Below are 25,203 nucleotides of genomic sequence, written 5' to 3'. Positions count from 1 at the left end.
TGTGCTACAGTCAAAGCTTCCCCATGTATTTGCAAGCAATCTTAAGATAATTTGCTACTAAACAGCTGTGAAATTAATTTTTATTACTTTGATGTTAAGCTGGATCTGTGAAGCTGGATACTTCACCCACCCACACATCTGTAAATGGAATATTCAGTATTAAGTATCTTCCCACCCATTACAAGTTAGGTATCGTAGATCTAAAATACAAAGCATTTTTCTTCAACTTTTTGAGCAGTCAAGACATTTCACTTCACTCTGTTGTATTAAGCCAGATTCAAAGCAGAGAATTTTACAAAAAAAAAAAAAAAAAAAAAAAAGGCATAAATTATATGTGTCTAGAAACAGTTCACAGCCTTAAGAGGGAAAAAAAAAAAAGAAAAAGTAGTGCCTAGACACCCATAATCTATAAAGCAGATAGTTGGAATTCTAGTAGCTCTGGTTCTCAATGGCATACTAAAGACACTACAAAAATACTTCTTTTTGTATATCAACAATGCAACAACACCAAGTCTAATTAAATTAAGGCTTTGTTTCTTTAACAAAAGAAAAGTTAGTAGCCTTCACCACCACACAAATAGAGAGTCAGAGTTGTGGTGCTGTGCAAAGGAGGCACAGTATGGAAAACTGCACTGTGAGCAGGCTGGGTATGTGACAGCACCACCGTGCAGTTTCATCAGCTTCCTTCAGCAGGAACTGAGGGAAACCAGCTGAACCTCCAGGATTCACAGTGTTCAGCAGCCATTACTTATGGTCCTTCACAATTCACAATCAAGCTCCAAACGGGGCAATCAAAACAGGATTGCCTAGGGGAGAATTTTGTCTTGTCACTCTCTCATATAAATCAAGGTTGAAAAAAAATTTATAAAAAAATTCTCACCTTTCTTGGTTAAAAATTACAGAAAAATGCATTTCCAAACCAGAGGAATCAAAGCTAATTGAAAGGAAGAAGAAGAGAGAATCCAATTCTTCGTATTATGTCTTATTCTGAAAAAGAACACTGTCAAAATAAAAGCTCAGAGCTGGTACAAGTTCTAACACTGGATACCAAGTATTTTCTTGGTAACATACAAATAGCAAACAAATACAGAATTGGATTATTTTGTTTTATTCCACAAACTCACTTTTCAGTGTAACCTTTTGCAAATGTATGTCATTTGCAGTACAAGACTATCTACTCCCCATGTGAGATTTCTTTGTATTTACATAATACCAGCACAGCTTTAACGTCAAGGAACTTGCTCCTGATTTACAGCAGAGGAAGACTAGGCTTTCTGATTTGGAACTAGAATCAAAAATAAAGAACATTTCAAGCAATTTGTTTTCTCTCCTTAAAAGTTCAAGCATTAAGGTGCCTATTCAGAATCACTCCAAAAATGCCTCAATTCATTCAAAAAATTGTTAACTCTTGTGCAGACAGTTTTGATTACACTGATCCAGGTAATCTGCTGGACAGTTTAACAAAGTTGGATTATTTTTCATTTCCCAAAACATATTCTCATTGGGCTTTGGAGGACTTGGGAATACCCAGGAATTATCTTCCAGAGAGCTCTTTCCATAAGAATGGTGTTCCTGAAACATTTTGCCATCAGCTGGAATTGGTCTCTCATCTGTCCATGCTTGTAGGATCACCCTTTCTGATGGGACGTGGGCATCTCTCAGCAGAGGGGGAGACACAGCGTTGCCAAGGGCTTTATCATTTTGTGAGAGGTTTTTATAAACTACCCCAGATGTCAAATTCAGCTTTGAAATGTTCAAGTCAACACATTGCACTGGTGCAGTAGAGGCAGCTGAAGGAAGAAGATAGAAAAAGATTTTAAAATTACATTATCTAATGCATTTTTCATGTACTCCAAATGTACTACAGTCTAGCAGGGATGTTAAACACAGTTTCTTCAAGCCACAAGTTTCCAGACCATATTCAGTAACTACTTGAAAGCTACAAACAAATACTACCCTCACCAGACTCAAGATGAACCCGAAATCCTGAAATCACAGTGTCTAAAATATACCCAACTCCAAGGATATCTCCCAACTCCCATTTCAACATAGATAAACTGATGGATCTTTCTGTCCAGACTGGGAGGAATGCTGAAACAGAGACCATTTTCACATGCTTGGAGAAACCAGCCAGGTGCAGAACAGTGAATGCTGCTTCCTACTCTACCAATTAATTTAACAAGTTGTGTTTTCGTGCCACCCAGAACCTGAATTCTCGCTGTCCATGAAGCAGTAAAAGGGAAACACATGGTGTTCACAGGTTCTCTGTGCTCTACTATTGTCTGACTTCCAAAAGTAAAGCAAGAGACTGCACTGTTCAGCCATCTGAAATTGCAAGGGAGTTTTAAACTGTTAGGAAGGAGGAGATTTTGAAACAGAACAGCATCTACCTGAAATGGAAGAGCTGTACCTTCCACACACATCTGAACAGATTGCCAAATACAAGCAGGTAATTTTGTTTTGTAGTGATAATGTACATAAACATGTAATGAGAGTAGATTAATGCTTCCTGCAGTTAAACTCACATCTTATATAGAGTTTTCTAGAGTAGCTGTTATCTTGAGCGTGAATTGCAATTTTTAACTTTAGTTCTTACGGGACAGAAAAACAAGCTGGTCTCTTGGTCAAAGAATACAACTTCTGTTTGTCACAATAAATTAAAATTCGTGGATGGCAGCCAAAACCATTTTCCAATAGCATGGGCATCATGTCTCAAAGACATGCTAAGGCACTGGATTTGGCCTCTTTGTGCTGGCAGGTGTAAAAAGCAATTTGAGGCCTACAGACCTTTGGAAGTTCAAGAAAAATTGAATCCACTGAAAATAGATTGAAAATGTACAAAAGAAAACCAAACCAAAAAGACGCCCCCTGCCGCCTCCCCCAAAAAATCCCCAAAACCAAACCAAAAAAACAACCACCCCACAGACACACACATTTGTGGAAAATGCCTCCATACATAACAGATAAGTAGAATTCACATGTTAACTGATACTGTTCATATCCCACACAGAATAATGAACATGTGTTCTGCAGACTTAATGCACCTCTACCAACGGCAGCTGGTTTGTAGATGCTAAAACAGCCAGTACTACCGGTATAGGAAGTGGAAGGTTTCAGTCAATTCTACCCATATTTTACATAAATCAAGATTAGTCTATAAATATAAGCACAGATGTATCTGTACTGCATTCATAAGTGTGGCTGATGACCACCATCAGACCTGACCACTCTCACATACTTCTGAAAAATTACTGAAAAAAGTCTATAGATGAAAAGGCCTTGTTTCCTGACCAATCAAGAATACCTTCTATGGCTGTGGACAAACAACTGCATAAGAACTGCAGAAAGTGAGACTCCTCACCAAGGAGAAGAGAAAAATCAATAGTTGTGTAGTGGCAAGACAGGTAACTCCAAATTAAAAATAAGGACATAAGACACTATATGATCACATCAAACTGTGGCAGATTTAAGATTATTTAGACTCGTTCAGTTCCCAGTGTCTCTGCTGAAGTTATTTGAAAAACAGATTTTAGGACTTGAGAAACACAGACTCACCTGGTAACAATATGGCCAAGTCTACAAAATGTGTTGATAGTTTGTATCAGCCAAGTACCACAGACAAAGTGATCATTAGTCACTGCTGACCACAAAAGCAGGGACTGCTGGGGGGGTGAATCCTGTCATTACCTCACTGAGCTGTTTAGAAACAAAATGTCTTGATCTGGTAATGGACAGGGACATCAGAGACTGTGTCCAGTACACTGTAACCAAGTTCCCTGTCTTCCACTGGTATTTTGAGCACAGTAAAGACCACAATTGAAGGGAGCAGAAAGCAAAGGAAATCAACTCTTTACCACTGTTTGACTGATAGTCTAGCATTTGGCTTGAGAGAAACATATATGTGGAACGGAAGAACTGTCTGATGAACTGCTCACAGAAATTTTAAATATTTCATGTGAAAAATATTTAACCCTTAAAATTATTTAAGGCAGTTTTGCTTCCCCAGTATTCTAACATTCAGAAAATGTCACACTGTGTAGCATTTTGCTAGAAAAGGCAACTTTTCTGAACACAACATAAAGAAATACAGAACCATAAGGGAATTTCAGTCTTTTAAAGTCTGATTTTAAAATGTTGCCAATTTAATACTTCATATATTCTGTACTGGGAAAATAAGACTGCATTTGCAAAAAGATTTTTTCCCCCCTCATATGAAGTAGTTGTGGTAAAAGGTCAAATACGAGTAAACTTAACACCTCAGTCTTGTGCACATAAGCAACACTTGACTGAGAAAAAAGCCACAAGGGGAACAGAATACAGTACTGAAGAAAAAACACATCAGCAACACCTTTATGTGTGAAGTTGACCAGTATGAGACAGAAGCAAAAGCAGAAAATGGGTAAGCTGGAACCATAGTACAGTCTAGCTGATCAACTTCAATTGATGAGATTCTGATGAGATATGATAGCTAGTTTATTTTTAAAATGCTACAGCTTGAATCAAGGGTTTGTGTTTGTAAGGTCTCTTACTGCAAACACTGACTTGCCTTTCTTGGCTCCTGTTGGGTTTCTTTTCAGTTTTCGTAGGACCTCAGCTTGCTTGTCAGCCACTACACGCAAATTAGACATTTCTCTCTTCAGGTCCCAATATGTTTGTTGCACACTTCAAAACAAAAATTTATTACAAGTTAAATATTGCTGCCTCTAAAGCAGCCTATTAACATGCTTGTCAAGTGTTAACTGTTAATAAATTGTTCTTGCCTGACACACATTGCAAATTTCGTTAGAGTACGATAACTCTAATGGGCTAAACAGTACTGAGAATTACCTTAAACGATGGACCTCTGAATATTTTATTTAATTCTTACCTATTACAATATACAATGCATTATATATTGACATACTAGGTAAGAATAATAATTTCAACTCCCCAAAGGAAAGAAATACGAAGCATACTTTTCCATTTCAGTATCTGAAACTAATCTTCCAATAAAATTAGTTATCTCAAAGGAATACCTTAAATAAAGTGACACCAAGGTTATAAAAGAGGAAGAGTTGTAACCCTGAATACCTTTCAATAAATGACCACACACCCCAACAGATACTATAAGCCTAATAATATTGGCTGATTGTAATTTTAAATAATCAAAAACCAGTATTTACACCATCCACTGAATTCAGACTAAATACCCAAGACCCAAACTGAGTATAAACACAGAGTCCAAACTAAAATATAAAACATACTGTTTCATATTCAAGTCATCCAATTTAATGTTAATACACTGCCTTATCAGACAGTGTAAAAAACAGTGATCCAAATCATTCTCTAAGACAGCATAATGAGAAACATATTTAGCAACAGCAGCACTGCTCCAATACTGATGTTTCAGGTTTATAACTGGTAAGAAAATTAAGAACAAAAAAAAAAAGAGAGAAGTCAGCATTACCATATGTTTCTTGGTAACATTTCTAGCAGGCTCACCAGCTATCACATTTATGTTGATTAATAATTAACTTAGTGTTAAAAGACATAAGGATGTAGTTACTTCAACTTAAACATGAAATCAATGATTTAATGCTTTTTTAATGCTTAACATTCTACCAAAACATTTATTGAGGACAAATATAGTGGATGAGAGTTTCCAGAATATATTCTTCCTTACTACGTTCACCTAAAAGGCATTTATTTGATAACAGCTCAATATCTCAAGCTATTGAGATGAGTAAGAATTAATAAGCTTTTTAACTGTATGTAATGCTATCCTCCTAAAATATCCATATAGGATCACTCCTGCATGAAATATATCAAGCACAGATGTGTTCCAAATCACTCTGAGAAGCAGCTATTATGCAAGTCAATGCTAAGACGGTTCCCTTAAAACAAAGAAATAAAAATTCTATGGACAGAAATACTTCCCCAGAATACAAACATCCAGATTCATAAACCTCTGTTGAAGAGCAGAGGAAGCTGATATTTTAATAGATAATGGATTAAGTGTCAGCAATTCTCACAGATAGAAAGTTAAAATTTTCAGAATTGATATTTCAAGTTCAGCTAAACCTGTGGCCTTTGTACTGCAGTCTCCTTTGGGCTCTTTGAACTCTTAAGAGATGACAACTTAATTTTAAAGTTAATGTGGCAACCCTACCTCATTAATTCTCGTGTTTTCGTCTAAAAAATAAGATCAAAAACTTCAGTTATGTCAAATCAGAACTATCCAATATTTAACACAGAAGTGGTAAATATAAGGACAGCTCAGTGTCTGCCACCAGCCAGAAGGGAAGTGCTTGGATGAATTTTTTAAAGTGCATTTAGCACTTTTACAAGCATCTTGCAAAGGGCTGCAGGTACCAGAATTCCACTTAAATTACATGCAACAGATTTTAATTGTTTTTGTGAATACTGACCTAGAATCCCATTGCAAAGCCTAATTTTCAAGGAATTTGTAATTGAAAGCTAAGGATTCCCTGTGCTTGGAGGTTTATCCTATACTGCCTTCTAACATGCAATATGAACTTTCACCATGACAGCCCATCTAAATCTACAGCAAATTAGATTTGCACACTGAGAAAGTCAGATTTGCAGGCTGCTCACAAATATGAAATAACTACTTTCCAAAAAGTTAGCTATGTGCAAGTGCCTCCATTTCCCATAAAAAGCAGGATTGCTTGCTACAACAAATGTTTCTCATAGTACGTTTTTCAAGTGTTTTTTCCAAAGATTTTTGGATAGGCTTACTATTTATTACACATTCACTATTTATATTACAATAAACACCATACTGTACATATGCTATTTTAGATGGCTGCCACCTGAGCACCGCTTTGTGGAATAAATCTGCTCTGATCAATGATCATTTGATCAAGTGATCAGTTTGATCAGAGCAGTGATCAAACAATCAAAGACATCACTGCTGAGTCTTGAGAGAACACCTTTTATCAGGCGTGTAAGACTGACTGCAAAGTTCCAGGAGAAAGCACAGGAATAAGTATCCAGTCGAGGTGAAAGGACCAAGTGTGATTTGTGTGTAGGGTGTGCATTATTATAATCACTGCACCAGGGAATATACGAAGGGAAGGATCTGTGTGTTCTCTTTCAGTGGCTGATCTCCCTTCCCGTCTCTTCAACGCCCAAGGAAGCGCCAAGGCACGCTGCACTAAAGCCTGGCATTGTGAAGGGCCGCTCTTCCCCCTGGTGGAAGATGGTGTAAGTGCTCCACCAGGCATTACTGGCTGTACGAGACACAGCGCTTCATTTCCACAAGATCTGGGGAACTCCCATGCATCCATGAACAGCTCTTTTCCATCAAGAATTGACAGATATAGATACCTTCTAATACAGCACGCACAGTCAAGGCGGGGTAATACCGGAGTTTATATCGTAAGCATAATTATTATTTGAATGGGTGCAAAATGAGAAAAAATGCTTTCTGGTATTTTAGCATTTTTCTGGACAATTGCTATTTCTTTTTGAATAGGCCACATAATGTCTCTCCAATATTAAAAAAAAGTCCTCTAGTAGGAACATTACTGCACCACACTAACAAAGAATGTATGTTCCAGCACTAAGCAAGGGATTTGCAAACATAGAAATCTCTCCATACACAGAATGAAGATATTCCAGAGCCAGCTTGAGACTTGAAACTTTATCTACCACCTCCTCCAGTCAACTAATTATTAAAAAATCTTATTTTTAAATCCAAGTTAATTAAATTTTCATTTTCTGTACAACAGTCTGGAGATACAAATGTTCATTATCATCATCCCAAACTACAAACATGACAAAAAACTTTACAATGACCTTGCTAAATAAGTATACCTAGACTTTGAAAAAAATTATGTAACTTGAAATAACACACCTAAAGAGTCTGCAAGAATAATTTACTTGTTCAAATAACTGTCCCTCAGTAAACAGAAAATACTTCATACCTCGGGATGTCTTGCCTTTGAAGGTGGTCTCCATGTAATACATTTTCCTCTTGAGCCTGGTCCTGCGTAACAGAATGAAGGGAAGACAGAGACTGAATGAACATGATTTCAGATCTCCTACCTCGAAAAATGGCAGTGAAACTCCAAGTTCCCTAATACTGAAATTCACAAGTAAAGTAGTCTTCATTTGTGTTAGATGCAGTGGGTTTCAAAGGGGAAATAAAGACTTCTACTAAGAATTTCCACTTAAAAATGCTTAAACTACCTACTTATATGAAGGCATTGCTCAGCCACCTCCATACTCTTTTTTTAAAACAGCTGAACTCTCAGAATTTGAGATTGATTACTTTTTTAAATGGACATCAAAAGTTTTGAGTCTCAATTTTTGCTTTTTAAACAGTCTTTTTTTTTTGGTTCTTTCCCTATCACAGTATATAAAGATCTTTAAATTAAAGCAAACTGTTCCAGTATAGATTTACTTCCACAGGTTACTTTTATGACAGAACATAATTTATCCCTTCAGTCTGAAAGACTACTTTAAAACTGCACATACAGGCAGCCTCACTGAATTTACTAGGGCTATTTAACAAATCAAACATTGGGCTCACTTTGTTAGTCATATTCCTATTAGACTGTCATTTGTGATGAGCTCCCTCCCTCATATCCCTTATTTTCTTTTGCAAAAATGTTTTCATTATTTTCATTATTACTTATTTCCATTACATGTTAGCTAAACTAACTAATGTAATGAAAATAAGTAATAATGAAAATACCAGCTGAGTTGAAATAATGCTGATTTGTCATTGCCCTTTGATCACACTTGACTGTATTTCACCTGACAGATTTTTTTTCCTCCTGAACTCTCTCACCATCCTCCATCAAAGATTCAAATTCATAGTTAAAAAAAAAGTTGCACTGTATTACCCCACATTTGAAAATGTGCACTTTTTATTTCCTATATTAAGCAGTTACCAGGACCAAGAAGAAATTATATTAAAGACCAACAAAAAAACAACAAAAAAAAGCCTAACAAAAACCCCCAAAACAGAACAAAAAGCTGTTCCCTGTATTTGTTCTGTGCAACAAAAGCTGCTGGCATAAACACTATTTAAACAGTGTCACGTGTAGTGTTTCTTACAACTGCTATTTTAGTCTGTTCTCTCTGACATCATTCACTCTCACAATATAATCTGCAATCCTCATTTATTTATGCAGCCGTTACTCTGTTCTAGAGTTACCCAAAGACACCAGAACTCCACAAGTTACAGCAAGCCTTCAGATTTTACAAGTTATTGAAAGCACCTGAAAGAGTTCCAGACACAAGTGAACCAACCAACAGTAGGGGAAGTTAACTAAACACCTCAAGTGCTTTATCCCCACCTAGTGGAAAAAATGCAGACTCACTCAAATGTGGTGTGACTCAAGATTACATAATCATCATTATTAATGACCATAAGGAATCTGCCTCCTCAAACAATCACATTAAAATGTTTTACATTCACTGTGTAACTTCAATGTGACTGCAGAGTCCTAGAGACTGGCACTGTACATTTCATCAAAGGTAAGATGGGAAGCAGTAAGAATGCAATAGACAATAACCTACTGCTTTTTGTTACTGTTACCTTAATTTTCTTTCTGAGATCCTAACAACATCCAGGCTACAAAATGTGTCCCTCAAAACAGCAATCTGCCACATAAATGGCAGGGAAGGCTGCCAAAAGAGGTACTTTCCTGACAAGCTTCATGCAACTACCCTAAAGAAAAGCGTTGGACCTCCATAAACAAAGTTCATGACATCTTTTAACGTTAACATCACATTGTTGCTTTAAAAAAAAAAAAAAAAAATAGAGACTAGCTTTTGCCCAAACTTTCTTAGTAGCCCAGCTTATATAGAACACTTCAGTGGCTACTTATAAGAAATCATAAAGCTTTATTTTCTGTTGTTATATGGGTAATGACTGGGAAATCTCACCTAATCATAGAATATCTCAAGTTGGAAGGGACTCCTGAGGATTAAGTTCAACTCCCTGCTCATTGCAGGACTGCCTCAAACTAAACTTTGTAATTAAGAGCATCACCCAGACACTTAGTAAACAGGCTTGATGCCAGGAACACTTCCCTGAGGAGCCTGTTCCTATTTCCAAGGAAAATGACAGTCTATAAAAATATTTAAGGTCAATTTTACCAAGATACTACTCTTTCACTCAATTGTATACTTCGTGTTTTTGTTAACGCTTGATTTTGATTGATCATGGGATTTAAAATAAACCATTAATACAAAAATTCCTTAAAAATTAAGGTACCTTCTGCTTGGAATTTTGCAACTCCTTCCTGAGACTGTTGCACTCTTCCTTGAGTTTTTCTAGATCCTGTTCCAGACTATGCACTTTTAGGTCACTGTTCAGCTTCTCTAATTCCCAGTTAGCCTGAGTACAACTCAGACTTTTCATCACTGTAAAGAAGACAAGCAAGACAATCAGATTCCAATCTCAGTCCAAGGAATGTAACTCAAAATGCAAGACTCTCCTCAACCAGCCCATGCCCTACAGAAACATCATATTCTGAAGAAACTGGAGTCTATGGCAACAGGGAACTGTAACACTGGTAGAGCTGTTGGCAGAGGTGGTCTATTTTCTGGGTTTAAATCATGAAGCCCCTACTTTCTAGGAATGCACTGGAGACTTGACACAGGGAAAGAGGAAGTACCAGCATAAAAAGGCATTGGAAATAGAAAAGTCAGTTCATGGCAAAGACACATCATATATGCCAACTTGCATACTTCTTACATGCTTTGAAAACATGAGCCTTTTTGCCCTCAGATTTGTATTGTTACATAATTTACCATTAAGTTTTCCCCAAGTTTAATATCAAGAAGTTCCAAACAGAACAACAAAAGATACAATCAAAACAAGAGGGGAAAGCATGAAAGTTACACAAATCTTACTAGACCGAAGCAATTCACACGGTAACCTGATGCTACCATCAGATCAGTAGCACACTAGTGAGACAGCAAGACAAGAAAGAACATGAAAGGAAGAAAACTCACAAGTCTTCAACTTGTGGGTACACTTATTTCCGGATTTAATAGTTTAGGCAAGCTTAAGTTACACTGATTCTTTTTTTTTAAACAAGGTACTCAGAGTCCACTTATGAGTAAAACTGCGTTACAAATAAGGATTGAAATCACCACATTTTCAGAGCTCTCCTTATAGACTCTGTAATTTTTACCTCCTTAAACCATGAGGTGCTCAACAGTGATACACAAGCACTACCTGCAGTTTGTTCTAGGTTTAAACATTTGTGCAATTGAAGTAGTGCATTACATGCTTAAGGTCCTCTTGGAAAGTAATCCAATTCAAGCACAGCCATACTTACAAGTGCCTTTCAAATGACTGCACTTGTACAGACTCTGAAGTCAGTCCATTTCTCTAACTTTATACAGATGGCATTTTTTTGTTCTCTACTCTTGTAACTAAATTAATCAAGGGTTTTTTTTCTTCCATGGTGTTTTGTTTTACACATCTATTACATACGGAGCATTCTTTACAACTGCAGTAACAGAAGGTGGATTTGGGCTTTTGGAATTGCCAGGATATACTGTTTCTTTCTCCTTCCTCTTTTCACCAGGCTCTCTACAACCAGCATCTTTCTATCTTTTCTCATTTCCCAGCTGTCTGACTGTTGGCAACTGCAGCTATTGCTATACAACATCCTCTTGTATTTGTCAAATCCCAACAGCAAAATAGACAAAGCAATATACTGGACCTCTGCAGGTGCCAGAGGAAGTGGGATTGACTGAATGATCTTTATACTTGAACAAGCCCCTGCCCTGCTTTGAGGAAAAGGTGGTGGTGGGATCCAGAGATGTACATGACACAGCCTATAAACTGTCAGGTGGTGCCCATTTCTCAAATTAGTATATCACCTACAGTGGAAGAACACAACAGCCTCAGATCTTTACCACGAAGCTCCTCAATTATGATTACCTAACATGCACATCACCATTCACAAGAATGAAGACAAGTTCAAAGTAGTCACTGCTGTTCATGCCTCTCTTACCTTGCCCCCTATATAGGGTTAAGCCTCTTCATGTCCAAAGATCACAATGTAACCACTAGGGCTCCTAAATGTACCATAAGATGAAGTAACCAAATGCATACCTTGCTGAGTTTCCACTTCAGTTCTCAGTTGTAACAGCTCTATTTCTTTAGACTGCAACTGTTCGTTCAAGTTTTTCAAGGATTCTGCACTTTCTTTCACCTATTTTCAAAAGGGAAAAACCCCAACCCAAAATAAGGGGTGAAGCATTTTTCTATCATGTGTGACAATTCAATATTTTAGAACAAAAACAACAGCAAAAAAAATTACTTTGACTTTTTTTAGCATTATTCTAGCCCAGTACTAAAACTGAAGTACTTACAGGAAGTATTGTCATATACTTTAAAAGAGTGATAAAACCAACATCACAGATCTTTAGTATATAAAATTCATTCCACAGTAAACATGTACTAACTATGCAGTACTGATAAAGCATGCATTGAAGTCATTACTTAAGAGGGCACACCATTTTTTCCAGTTTGCTTTTCAGATGATCTCGGTCGATGCAGGCCTCTCGATAGGCTTGGTAGGCCTTATTGACTTGTTCCCGCCCAACTGAGCTGCACTCCTCTTCTAGCCGGGAGCCAAGCACCTGAACGTTTAACACACAGGAGACATTATAAGTTTTGTATGTTATGCTGAGAACTGCAACATCTTAAAAAGGCAATGGTACAGCCTGCAATATTAATCTAACAGCTTTTCCTTTTTTTCCCAGTTTAGATAATAAACTAATCAAATACACTGATATGGGCCTAAGTTTTTTACCGAAGTGCAACAAAGGCTGTCTACAAATTTTGAAATCTCTAACAATATTTAATGCTCATTAATTTATAGAATCATAGAGTGGTTTGAGTTGGAAGAAGATATTTAAAAGCTCATCTAGTCCAACCCCCCTGCCATGGACAGGGACGCTTTCCAGTGGACTGCTATGAGTTCATTCCTATGAGTACTTAAAACCACTCATAAGTCATGATTACTCACACTGATAATCCCTTAATCATATTTTTTCCAGGCTCTGAAAAAATGTAAACTGCTTTTTGAAAAAGGAGTTTTAAGCAAGTAAATACACAACATATAGAAAGTTCAAAGGAAAACAAACATAATTTCTTAAATGCCTCATAATGTAAATAAAGATTTCTTCAGTGTATTTATGTAAGAAAAGCCAAAGCAGAATTATTTTACAAATAACTATTAACTTTCAGATCACCACCATCTCACTGCCTGCTATGGCAAAAGACAAGCAAGGCAGAGTAAGCACTACCAACTGGATTGCTAGAAAAAAGGGGAACAGAGTTAAAATATATTCAGTGTTTTTAGTAAGACAGAAAGAAAAGAAGTCTTACATCAAATTACACCCATTCATATAAAAAGTTATTGCTTTAATTATTGCATTTTCCTTTTTATTCTTTTTATCCTGCACACTTCCTTTAAACACATTCAGTGTACCGCTTGTAGATATTCACAATAGATTTGCACATATTTTCTTAAAAATAAGGAGTCACACAAAAAAATTACTAAAACAAAGCATTGACACTCATATATCTACCTTAAAAATCTCCTCTTTTAAGTGTTTGCTTGAAAGTATGGGAAAACAAGCCACAAAGATAGGAAGCTCCTGCCCTTTGCTTTTTTGTATTGACTCTCAAAGTACATGGATGACCTTTTAAGTTTTGTCCTTTATATTTTTCTGGGAACTTTCCATGCATGTTGAAATTGAAAACTCCAAAGGGCTAACTCCCCATATATTTTTTAAGCATACAGGTACATTAGCTATTAACAAAGACTGAAAGTCAGTAAGAGTCTGGGCCTTCTCAATACCCCTCCCTCATAGAAATATTTTTACGGTATTCACATACTAAAATGTTTTCTCTACAGAAAACAGAGTATGGTCTTCAAGAGAATTAAGCTGAACCAGGCCAAACCAAAAGACACAAAGCAAAAGGAATTGTCAAGGTCAAATCCTGTTTATTGTGATTTTGAGTAACCACATAGAAGATGTTACACTCAGCATGGTTCAGAGAATATTAGGTCTAAAGCTCTATTCCTATTCCCAACATCCCCCCAGACCTTTTATAAAGAAAGTCCTGAGATAGTTTTGCTTTTTGAGAAAAAGTCAATCTTATCTTCACCAAGAATTCCTGAGTGTTTCAAAGCTGTGCCAAGCGTGACTCAAGTTCTTCACTCCAATGCCACAAAATAGTACACATTTGGAAAGGTTTTAAGAGTCAGTAGCACACAGTTAGGAGTAATTCCTAAAAAGTGTCTCAGCTCTAACACCAGGATCTTTCTTTGTATCTTATACAAGAAGGCAATCTATCAAAGCCAAGAACTTCTGCAGTACAAAGACACTCAGTACTGGAAAATGAATATATGTTTAATGACAGCATTCCTTACTTGGAGAGAAAAACCCGTGCCCTGGTCGATTTTTAGCTTTAATGAACTTTACTAGTTCATGGCCATGAGAAACTGCCTATAGACAAATTCCAAGATTCATTTGCATCAAAAGTCAGCCAGCCATCATCTCTGTCAAGCATTGCAACTTCGTGTTTCACTCTTGAGGCTGCGGTTAGCTAGCTGGATAGGTCTCAGCAACCAGTTTTTCCTTAGCATTTTGGTATGCTGAGCCCAAGAGAGTCTTTTGATAAACAGTTCCTGGATTCTGATAATGTACAAGCTTTGCACCTCACTGTTCAACAATACTGTGTCACATGTGCCCAAGCTAATAAACACCATAAAGAGGCACCCAAACTACAGTGACAAATTCTATGCAGCTACACATCTGTCTGAATCAAAGCCACTGTCTTTGCATTGCATCATATACATGCCCAGTGAGAATCAAAAATCCCAGTATGACACAACTACACTACCAGAGGAACAAAATGCATTTCACTTAAACAAATAAAACGATTTACAAAAACTTTTTAATACGGAAATTATTTTAAATGTGTATTTTGAATCCTTAACCTTCTCTGCCATCCAGCCAGGAGCAAAAAAGAAGCTGCTACCAGAAACTGGTACATCAACTATTTTCTTACCTTCTCTTCTAAAATTCTCACTTTTTTTTTTAGGAAGGAGTTCTCCTTCTCTGTCTCCTTTAGTCGTTTCTTGATATCTTCATAGGCAGTGACAAGTGCAAAGTGTGAGGCAACAGACTCATCTCCACTATACGATGGAACAGGAACATCGCTGTCTCTCTTGTGAGCATTGTCTGCTTTTTCATGGTTCAAAATACAGATGTCATCCTCTACCAACTCCTCCATGACAGCTGTTGAAAAGACAGATATAAGTGCTAAGTTTTCACAAAGACAAATTCATCAAGAGTCTGAAAACCTTCCAAAATAATACTGCAGGGTGTTTCTGCCTAAGTATGACAAGACAAGACTGAAAAATCAGGAAGTATCTTAATACTGGAGAAAAATCTCAAAATCCATTTTACATTGAAAATACACCATTTAGAAAAGACATGTTTCACTGTATAAAAATATTTTGAGTGCCTATCAGATTTATGAACCCTCAAATTCATTTTTATTAAGTTTTAACACCAGCATAGAATTTGGCTGGTACCAACCATCTGAACTCCAAAGGAATATTAATATTGTATCAGAATTTTTGCAAGCCAGCACTGAGCAGTAAAAGAGAGTATAGTTCCAGCAAATCAACTAACTACTGTGGTTCCTGAGCACAAGTGCCAACGTTCCTTCATTTCTGAATGCAAACACTTACATTTTTCCCAAGCTTTAAAATGAAATCTTGAAGTACACTTGCATTTATCCTTAAAGAGCTACATGAGTAGCTATTCTTTCCTTGGTCACTGTAGAAAATCTCCTTCTGAACAACAATTACAGTAATTTTTTGACTGAAAATATGATGAGAATGAAAACATGCTCAGTAACATGACTTGCCTCAATATGCGTGGAGAAAACTGACAATAATCCAACCATTAGTAAAGTGTCACTCTATACCAGGCAGTTCCACCTGAGTGACAAATCCAAAGTAAATGTTACACTGATTTTTTGTTATAACCTACATCATTTAGGCACAGCAAAATATTAAATAAAAAAATACCATCTTAAAGAAGTATTTATGTATTTTCTTGAGCACCAGGTCTCAAGGGAAAACCCCCAGAAGCATTTTCCTTAGAGTTACTAGTTACCAGAAACAAGTTTTGGGGTTTTATTTAAAAACAAGACTTAACCCCCAAAACTCAAAACCAACCAACCAGAAAAAGAAACATCTCATTTCGTTATGAACATCAAGATTCCTTGCATTTCTATGCAATACTAAGGAATGCTACACAGTGCCGGATAATACTGGCCCCCTTTAAACAAACTACTGATGTGGCTTCTACGAAAAGCAGACTTTTATTTTTTCCCCTTCAACAAATCCTTAGGTTCCTGATGATTACCTAATGAACCAACAGAAATGCTGGAATCAAAGACCTGACCATAATGAAGACAGTTTTTTGTACTGCAGGAAAAACTTCAACAGAAAACCAACTTGATCGGCAGAACTTTACAGGAAAGGCCGGCATTAGTGCAGAAAAAATCCATGGCCACAATTGCTTCTTCTACTGTGTATTTGCTATTTGAATTCAAACTAGACTTCCATTTGTTTATAGATTATAAGAAGAAAAGGCCTAGAGCTTGTACATATGGTTAAATTTCTCTCACCATGCTGGAAAGCTTACAGAGTACAGCTACTGCTGAACAATGGTGCTGTTATCGCATTTGTCTCAATTTGCTCCAAGCCTGTTAGACAACATGATAAAAAACTGTGACAGCTCATTTGTACTAAATAAGACACCAGTGGAGTTTCAACAGGGAAAAAAAAAAGAGAACACTACAAACCAAAGCTGAACTTGTTTTAATGGTTATGTTCAGAAGGTGAATAGTTGCCTTGTACATTGTTTGATGCATTCTGACAAAAAAAGTAGCCCAAGCATCCCTTGATTGTTGTTCTGCCTTGAATATTCTGTGATTTCTGTGATATTTAAGTAGAAAGAGCCCTGCAAAAAAGGTTCACTTCCTTTTCATTGTAAGAAAAGTATCACTCCATGCACAAGGTGACCTTGACCAAAAGCACCACATCATTCAAGCTCCATTAACTGACTGAAGGAATTGCTCATTTTGTCTTCCAAGATGAGCATAACATACCAGCTTATCCTCCCCCATTTCACCAAAGGCCCTGCAAGTCTTGTCACCCATCTCATCAAATTCCCAAGAGCTTGCCCTCTCAAGGCAACACCTCTTCTCTGAACACTTGACTCAAATGTTGTTAAAGAAGTGTCACAGCTTATCATTATCTCTCGAAGAAAGCAGCAGATTTCTGACCTTGTACATAAAATAGATCTTTGTCCCCATGCTTTCCTATAGCTCCTAAAGTGAGCATCATACGTTCCCTATTTCTTGCACACATCACTTCTACCAGGAGATGGCAATATGGGAAAACAGGAGACAACATCAGAAGACCATATTTATTCTGCATTTTGTTAACTAAAAGTGCCTTTATGAGCTTCCAAGAGAGAAACTTACCTTCCAAATAAGACAGCATACACAAATACTATTTTATAAATTCAAATACACACCTAACCTGCACCTGCTAATGTTAGCTACTCTAACATTTTTTTACTAGAAAGATGTCATTTAGTTTATAGGATTATTCAACTCGGGTTTTCTGATGCTGCTCTCTAAGTAATCTAATAATCTGGAGATTATTTAGAAGAGAAGCATGTAAGTCCACATAATTCAAAGGGACTTTGCATGCTTTTCTAAATTTCTACACCCAAGGTAACAGTTCAGAAAATTCAATATGCATGATTTTGACTAACTGTATTGCATACTAAGTAATGACAAGCTGCCATTGAACAGTTCAACATCAGCAGTACTATAAAGGCCATGGTGAAATGCACAGCTCAGACAGCTTTTTTTTGCTGTCAGGATAGACAGAAACCCTTAGTATAGAAAAAGGTGATATGTAAGAAATCCCTGACTACAGCTGTAGTCTTTAATTTCACTCAAGGACAGGAATCAAAATTTAGATTCTCCAGTATTATATTGCTCATTTAAAAAATATGAACTGAGAGCAACAATCAAAGAAGTGTTTTGGTTATTACACAAGTTACAACTCCTCGAATCTGGCAGAGTGCCAGAAGGGCTTGCAGGATGGTTCACCAAGTACAGCCACAGAGTTCTGCCCTGTTTTAATCTGTTTGACTTCTCCTAATTCAAAGCCACACTTTGCAGTATGCACTGCTGCAAATCCCCCCCCGGAGCTGTCACTCTGAAGAACCTGAGTGAATTTTGACCTCTCTGGAGCTGCAATTCATGAGATAATTTGTCCTACAGTAACCAGTTGAAGTGAAAGATTTCTCACTAAAATATCTGCAGTAATATACTGACAAGTTAATGTCTATGAATACAATTTATGTCCATCTTGGCCTCCTTAAGGCAAGCTTTACAATCCCATTTAGCACACATCCCATCCCAAGAAAGGTCTCCCTAATACTTTTTACTCCTTTTACTTCAGCACAGTAGTTAAATACTTTGCCTGTGATAAATGTATTGCATTTATGCTTTAGAATGATCTGCACACAAAACAGCCTGCTTAAAAGGACTTTAATGTTCATGTCCAAAAATAAATGCATTAAATGAGTACCAGTAGTACAGTTTGTATTAAATAACTAATGTTTAAAAGCAAACAAACAACCCAACCTGAATACACTGTTGACAGGACACAGTATTAAGTTCTAGCAGGACTAATTATGTTCCCTGTTTATAAATATATGAGTTTGAAGAGGTGGCACCACTTAAGTTTTCTTTCACAGAATGTAAAGAAAATAAGAGTTTACAGGAACCACTTCTATTGCTCAACACAGGTTACAGAACAGCTTTGATTTAATACAATAAATATATTGAGAAAAAGAATGTTTTCCCATCTCTTACTAATGCTTGGCAGAAACATAGTTTTTCTCTTCATAGAGCATTATGAATACTAATCATTAACACCATGGGAGGCAGTTAAATATAAAACACATTCTACATACAAGGAACATGGGATGCAGAGGCTCTAATAGCAAACAGACCACTGCACAAACAGACCTCTGTAGTTTGAAATGCTAATCTTGTTCTCGCATCAGAAGGAGAGATAGTAAAAGCAGGATTACATTAAATTTTTCCCAGTATGAAGCAGAATCCCATTTTGGCCTAACTGTTGATTTGAAAGAGAACAAAACACTTTTCAAAATATTTCCAAATGTCAAATGCAAATAATTTCAAGATGGTTGTTTTCCTGTCTACCTTCCAGACTCGAGGGGTTTGACTTCATAATGGTAGTATGAATAGTTTCCAGCTGTTAATAACAACAGCATAATTTTTGTACTGATTTATCTTGCCTGACATAGAAGGGTATACATATATGCACACTGACATTAAAAAATCCCTTTAAATTCAAGAAATGCCTTTGAACTACAGGAATCCTGAGCGAGCATGTTGCAGCCCTCACCTTAATTTCAGAAAAGCTGTACTGAATTTTTTTCTTTTTTTAAAAGACACTTCAGCACAGCAAGGAATAATACAGAATTCCTGCAGCCAGCATCAAAAACTCCACACAGTACTTGCAGCATATGACATATGTTAAAACAAGCAAGACTTCCAGTCTCTTTAAGCATCCATCACTTTGCATCTCTCCTTCAGAAATCTTAGGCTGTCTTTGATTCCAGTTGTGAACAGATTGTTCTACAGAGACAGGCATCACTTTTTACACATACTTGCTCCATTTTTAAAGAAAAAAAATTTCACACACACACACATACACATCTCAGTAGCTGCTACTTTGGCTGCTGCTCATCCTTCCGTATGGACAAAGTCCACAGGCCCAGTGCACTTCCAGAGAGTCCCTGCACACAGGGGCACACCCCGGCCACGTACTTGGTGCTCTTTCACAAATACGTCAGTGCAGGAGCTGCATCCGACCTCCAGAGCACTTTCGTTTTGTTGCCTTCAGGAAATGGAAAGTCACTGTCTCCCAGCTCACACACCAGATCACTGTAGCCCATCTATCCTGAACATCTGGGAAAGCTACAGAAGGCAAGCAAAATCTCCTTAGGTACAACACGCAATTTTTTTCTATCCCAAGGTTTTTACAATAAATAATCTACTCTCACAAGAACTAGGAAAGCAATAAAAAGCCCATTTTATGACAACAGTGCTTGATAAATTTTACTTTCTCTGAACAGTGCCAGACTACAGTATCTCCACTGCTAATTTGCAAACCTTACGCATCCTCAATGTACCGCATTGAATCTGCCTTTCTGTGGATGCTACCACAATAATCACTTTCCCCGACAACTACCTGAAAAGGGGGAAAATAACCTAGAAGTAGGAGTCAGTAAAATATTATCTTTTCAGCATCATATAATCCTGTTTATTAAATTATTACATTTAATGTTGAAACTAATTAGGAGCAGTACTGTCAAAGAAACGTAAGTAGGAGCAAGATGGCTTTTGGCTGTTAAACATTTCTAGCACCAAATGTAAGCATCTTAAAAGGTTACTGAAAACCCCTTATTTTGGTGTTTATTCCTTCCCAGTTCAAAAGGTTTATAAAGAATAACTATTTCCAAAAGTTTAGAGGATTTGTTTTGGATTTTTTTTTCATATCTCATTTTGCGAGCCAAACAGCAGGTCCTACCTCCCAGTCATAAGTTTCCTTCTATTCAATTAAACTGCCAGATTAATTAACATTCAATAAGTTCACAAGTTCAGTGAAAAGCCTTATGTAATTGCATTAACTTTTAATTCAACTGGAAATGTGCCTCACCTGTTACAGCTACTGGAAGGAAAATGAGTCTTACCAATGGTCCTTGGTCATCCTGCAACTCACCAACACAAGATCTGCAGGCTTCCAAGACACAACTGGACAGGGTGTCAGCAAATCTCATCCAGGCTCCCCTTTTACAAAAAAGGTTGGACCAGATGATCTTCCCAGGTCCTTCTCAACTTAGGCTGTCTTCTAAAATTCTGTACTCAGATTTATATTGCAATATTTCAGACAAACCTGGTCATTTGAACATAAGTTCCACTTAGCAGCTTCTAAGTGGATGACTTTGAATCTTCAAGCCACTTATGCTTCACTTACCCTCTCAAATTTAATTTCTTCTCCCCAAATGTCCTGTCAAATTTTAGTTGCATCTACGATTTCATACACTAAGAATTCCACATAAAAACATTGTAGAATCATGTAAATTAGTTAATTAATGCAATTATAGTATAAACATTTAGCAAAAACATAAGACTGATTCCAAAGTGAACAATGGATAATACACACAGGTATGGAGTCTCCTTCAGCAGAACTCCCCCCTGACTCCTACCAAGCTGGTTCCTATCCTGACCCTCGTGTTAATCCTATCATCACCATCTTAGCAAACTGGATCTCATTATCACTGTTTTATTCAATATGGACTGTCAGACGACTTCTGTCTAGAAAATCCCTGTGAAAGAATGAAAACATATATCAAAAGGTAAACCCACACTGCATTTTATCATGTTTCCTTCTACATGTTCTTTTTTTCTTCAAATTCTGTTCTAAAGAAGCCAGATATGGATAACACGTGAGTGACATGGGAGTTTCCATATTCCTAAGTGGGCAACCCACACTGAACATTTTATAGTCATAGTGCACAATCTCCATTTCAATGCATCTATTGAAATAATACAAACAAATGTTACTGGACTTGCAACTCTATGCAAACTCTATGATTTTCCAATGCTGTGAGATGAAATTATTCTATTTCTCTGCCCTGAGTACACTAAGTACAGTTCGTTCATATATTTTGACTGATAATTTTCACACTTTCTTCACCTTTTGAGTGTCACATAGAGATACACTGAAAACCAAACTAGCATACTTGCTGAAATTTAGGCAATCTTAAAACTGTCTCTAATTTATTACCCATTTTTGCTGCACAAAGATGTCACTTCACCCTCTTTGCTCTTTTGAAAAACTTTTTACTATTTAATTTTCATTGTAAAGCATAACATAGCTAGTACTCGGACAATGGTCACCTCACACTTTTCTAAACTGCAAACGCAGCAAACAAGGTTCTGAAAAATTACCAACTTTAGCATAAAAAAATGTTTTTTGAGGGTGAGGAGGTGGCTAAACCCTTCTCATAATCTGATCTAGAGTTCAATCAACCAGTGTTTTCTGCCTTCTGACTTCACTGACAGTTTAGATGAAAAAACTGTGCTTAAAATTTGAGGCAATATCATCTACTTAAGTTATTGGGCAATTACCTGAAACACTTCTAACAATAGTCCTATTAATAAACAGGAATTATTCAAAGAACAAAAAGTAGTCATAATCTTAGATTTCTTTTGGTTTCTACAGTAATTCTAGTAGAATTGCTAAGGTTCTTAAATAGATGTGAGCACAGATAACTTGGATTATTAGCAGCAGCAGAATCTGATCATACACCACTATCCAGGAAATTACATGTTTCCCATAGTCCATAACAACATTTCCCAGAAAAATGTCTCAGAAGAGAAACTGATGTTTGGAGCCCAGAGCAGACTTAACTGTCCTGACAATAATTCTCCCCTACCTCCTCTTTTTCCAGAGTCTGCTTCCAGCACACTGACTTTACTGCATACACACAGTGTAAGACAGTGGGAAAATTAAAAGATTCCTTAAGAAACAAAAAGCTCCTAAAAGCACTCACTGGAACAGCTGACACACACTCTCACTTCTAAGTTGCTAGGGGACCAATTTATTTAAGGAGATATAGGTATTCTCCCTACCACGTGAAACAGCAGGTTTTAAATATGTAATTTCTTAAAAGCTGAAAGCACCACTAATGATGCTCATCTCAATGTTCATCTGCACTCCCTTCTTCCAAACTAACATGGCCTGCAGGACCTGTATTCCTGTCTGCTCCAATAAGCCATCATGTTTCTGTTTTCACCCCCATAGTCCTACTTTATTCATTTCATTTGCCAGATTCCCCCTGTACCAAGGCACAAACTGCAGCTCCAAGAGGCCACCCAGTTTTTCAGCTTGATTAGGGGCAGCTTTGTAACTAGTCTGACAACCTGCCTGAGGCCCAACCCCAGTTTGGTAGCGGTACCTGTAAGCCTTGCTCACCGCCCTCCCACGGGATGACCCCCTTATTCCGGCCAAGTGTGACTGGGTAAGACAGGCAGGGACACGGCACAAGACCGACAGCCTGCTCCTTCTGAAACTCAGGAAGTTCCACTTCAACATGAGGAAGAACTTTATACGAGAGAGGCAGAGCACTGGAACAGGCTGACCAGGGAGGGCGTGGAGTCTCCCTCTCTGGAGTCATTCAAAGCCCACCTGCACGCGTTCCTGCATCACCTGTAACCTGCTCGAGGTGACCCTGTCTTGGTAGCGGGACTGGATGATCTCCCTTCCAATCCTAACAATTCTGGGATTCTACGAGGATCACTCTATGTTAAGAAGAGAAGCTAAAGACTCTTTACCCACGGAGAGCCGCTCCTCTTCCACGGGGCACGAAGCTCCCTAGCCCCCCGGGAGAGCCCCCCCGTTCCCCTCCGCGCCAGGACCAACCTGTCCGGGCCCCGCTCGGCCGGGCGGGTCAGCGGCGGGCGCTCAGCTCGGCGGGGAGGCAGCGCCGCCCCTCGCGGTCTCCGCTCGGGCGCCCATCGCCCCCGCCCCGCCGGCCCGGCCGCGGCTTCGGCCTTCGCCACCGCAGGGAATTCCCGGGGCTCGGCACCGCCCCCGCCGCCTCCGAGGAAGTCAACAAACGCCGGTCTCGGTCTCCGCCAACGGGCGCGCCCCGCTCCCGGAAGGAGAGAGGCGGCGCCGCCGCCTGACCGGGAAGGGAGGAGGGAGGGCGGACTGCAAATCCCGGCGTGCAAGCGGGCGGACGCTGGCCGAGCCGAGCACCACGGGAAGCGCGGCCGAGGGCTGGCTCCGCCCGGCCGTAGATGGGGCTGCTGCCGCCCCCAGCGGCCTGGAAGCTGGTCAAGGTCGGCATTCCCACTTGTAACCATCTCACAGCATCACAGGATTGTTAGCGATGGAACGGACCTCTAGAGATCGTCCAGGCCAAGCCCCCTGCCAAGACTGGGTCACCTCGAACAGGTGCTACATTCACGCGTCCAGGTGGATTTGGAATGCCTTCAGAGAGAGAGGCTCCACGACCTCCCTGGTCAGCCTGTTCCAGTGCTCCGCCCCGTCAGTGTAAAAAAGTCCTTCCCCACGTTGAGATGAAACTTACTGTGTTTTAGTTTACGGCCATGGCTCCCTGTCCTGTCTCTGGGCACCACCAGAAAGACTCTGGCACCATCCTCTTGGCACCCACATTTAAGATATTTATATGCACTAATGAGATCCCTCTCAGTTGTCTCTTCTCTAGACTAAACAGGCCCAGCTCCCACAGTCTCTGCTTTTAAGAGAAGTGTTCCAGACCCCTGATCATCTCTCCAGTAGCTCCTTGTCTTTCTTGTAGTGAGGAACCCAGAACTGGGCACGGCACTCCACTCTCCTCTGACAAGGGTACAGCTATGCTCCCTGTCAGCGCCCCGCCCACTCTTCCAGCACCACTGGGCGTCGCCACAACGAGGCAGCAACTAAAACCCCACTTTTCTCCCTTTCCTGAGGCTCATTGCACTCCTTGCCATCATTCAAAGTAAGACTTTAGCAAAGCAATAAAGATCAGGGACTTTTAGTGGGAGCTGCCCCCAGCTTGCTCCAAGTACTCCTCAGCAAAGGAGCCCATCCAATTCACATACTCCAAACTATTTCCAGGTTCTTGAGAAGTTACACCTGCACACAGCTGAAGAGCTAGTGAGACATGGTGTAACATTTTACATCATTTTACATTCATACTCTTTTAAAAAATTTTTCTCCCCCACAAGCCAGAGGTAGAGGTGAAAGGCAGTGGATACTCTACTGCTACAGCAGGGTGAAAGATCATCGCATGTAACCTCATCTGCCAAAATCACAGCTTTTGTTCCTCAGCCAAGGTCGAAACGAAGCAAGAATAAATCTAAATTGCAGATCAGGACCTCTGTTACAGGGAATAAAAGCAAGCTGATTCAACAAGTCTAATGTAGATCTACAGGGGAGAGCAGCTGTGCTGTTCAAGACTAATTTAAAACTAACAGGAGTTTCCTTTCCGGCTAAAAAAACAAAC

At 38.6% G+C, this 25,203-nt stretch overlaps 1 protein-coding gene across 1 annotated transcript; it reads right to left on the bottom strand.

Moving 5' to 3' along the window:
- Positions 1-62: 62 nt before the first annotated feature.
- On the bottom strand, positions 63-23,851 carry AZI2 (5-azacytidine induced 2). Its single transcript, XM_048301489.1, has 8 exons — positions 23,613-23,851; positions 15,062-15,291; positions 12,493-12,618; positions 12,089-12,188; positions 10,232-10,380; positions 7,929-7,990; positions 4,547-4,662; positions 63-1,790 (listed from the first exon to the last, which is right to left on the bottom strand). The coding sequence occupies exons 2-8, from the start codon at positions 15,284-15,286 to the stop codon at positions 1,402-1,404; spliced, it is 1,167 nt and encodes a 388-aa protein (XP_048157446.1). The 5' UTR covers positions 15,287-15,291; positions 23,613-23,851; the 3' UTR covers positions 63-1,401.
- Positions 23,852-25,203: the final 1,352 nt, after the last annotated feature.

Source organism: Corvus hawaiiensis, chromosome 1 (assembly GCF_020740725.1).
Source record: "Corvus hawaiiensis isolate bCorHaw1 chromosome 1, bCorHaw1.pri.cur, whole genome shotgun sequence".
Lineage (NCBI taxonomy): Eukaryota > Metazoa > Chordata > Aves > Passeriformes > Corvidae > Corvus > Corvus hawaiiensis.
Note: the sequence above shows the minus strand (reverse complement) of the source record. Positions and strands in the feature narration are given on the sequence as shown.

Excerpts from the sequence above, each read along its gene's own strand:
- AZI2 (XM_048301489.1), bottom strand. The coding sequence starts at position 15,286 with ATGGAGGAGTTGGTAGAGGATGACATCTGTATTTTGAACCATGAAAAA. Across the intron at positions 12,619-15,061 it reads TGAGAATTTTAGAAGAGAAG|GTGCTTGGCTCCCGGCTAGA; the intron begins GTAAGAAAATAG and ends TTAAACGTTCAG. Across the intron at positions 12,189-12,492 it reads AAAGCAAACTGGAAAAAATG|GTGAAAGAAAGTGCAGAATC; the intron begins GTGTGCCCTCTT and ends TTTTGAAAATAG.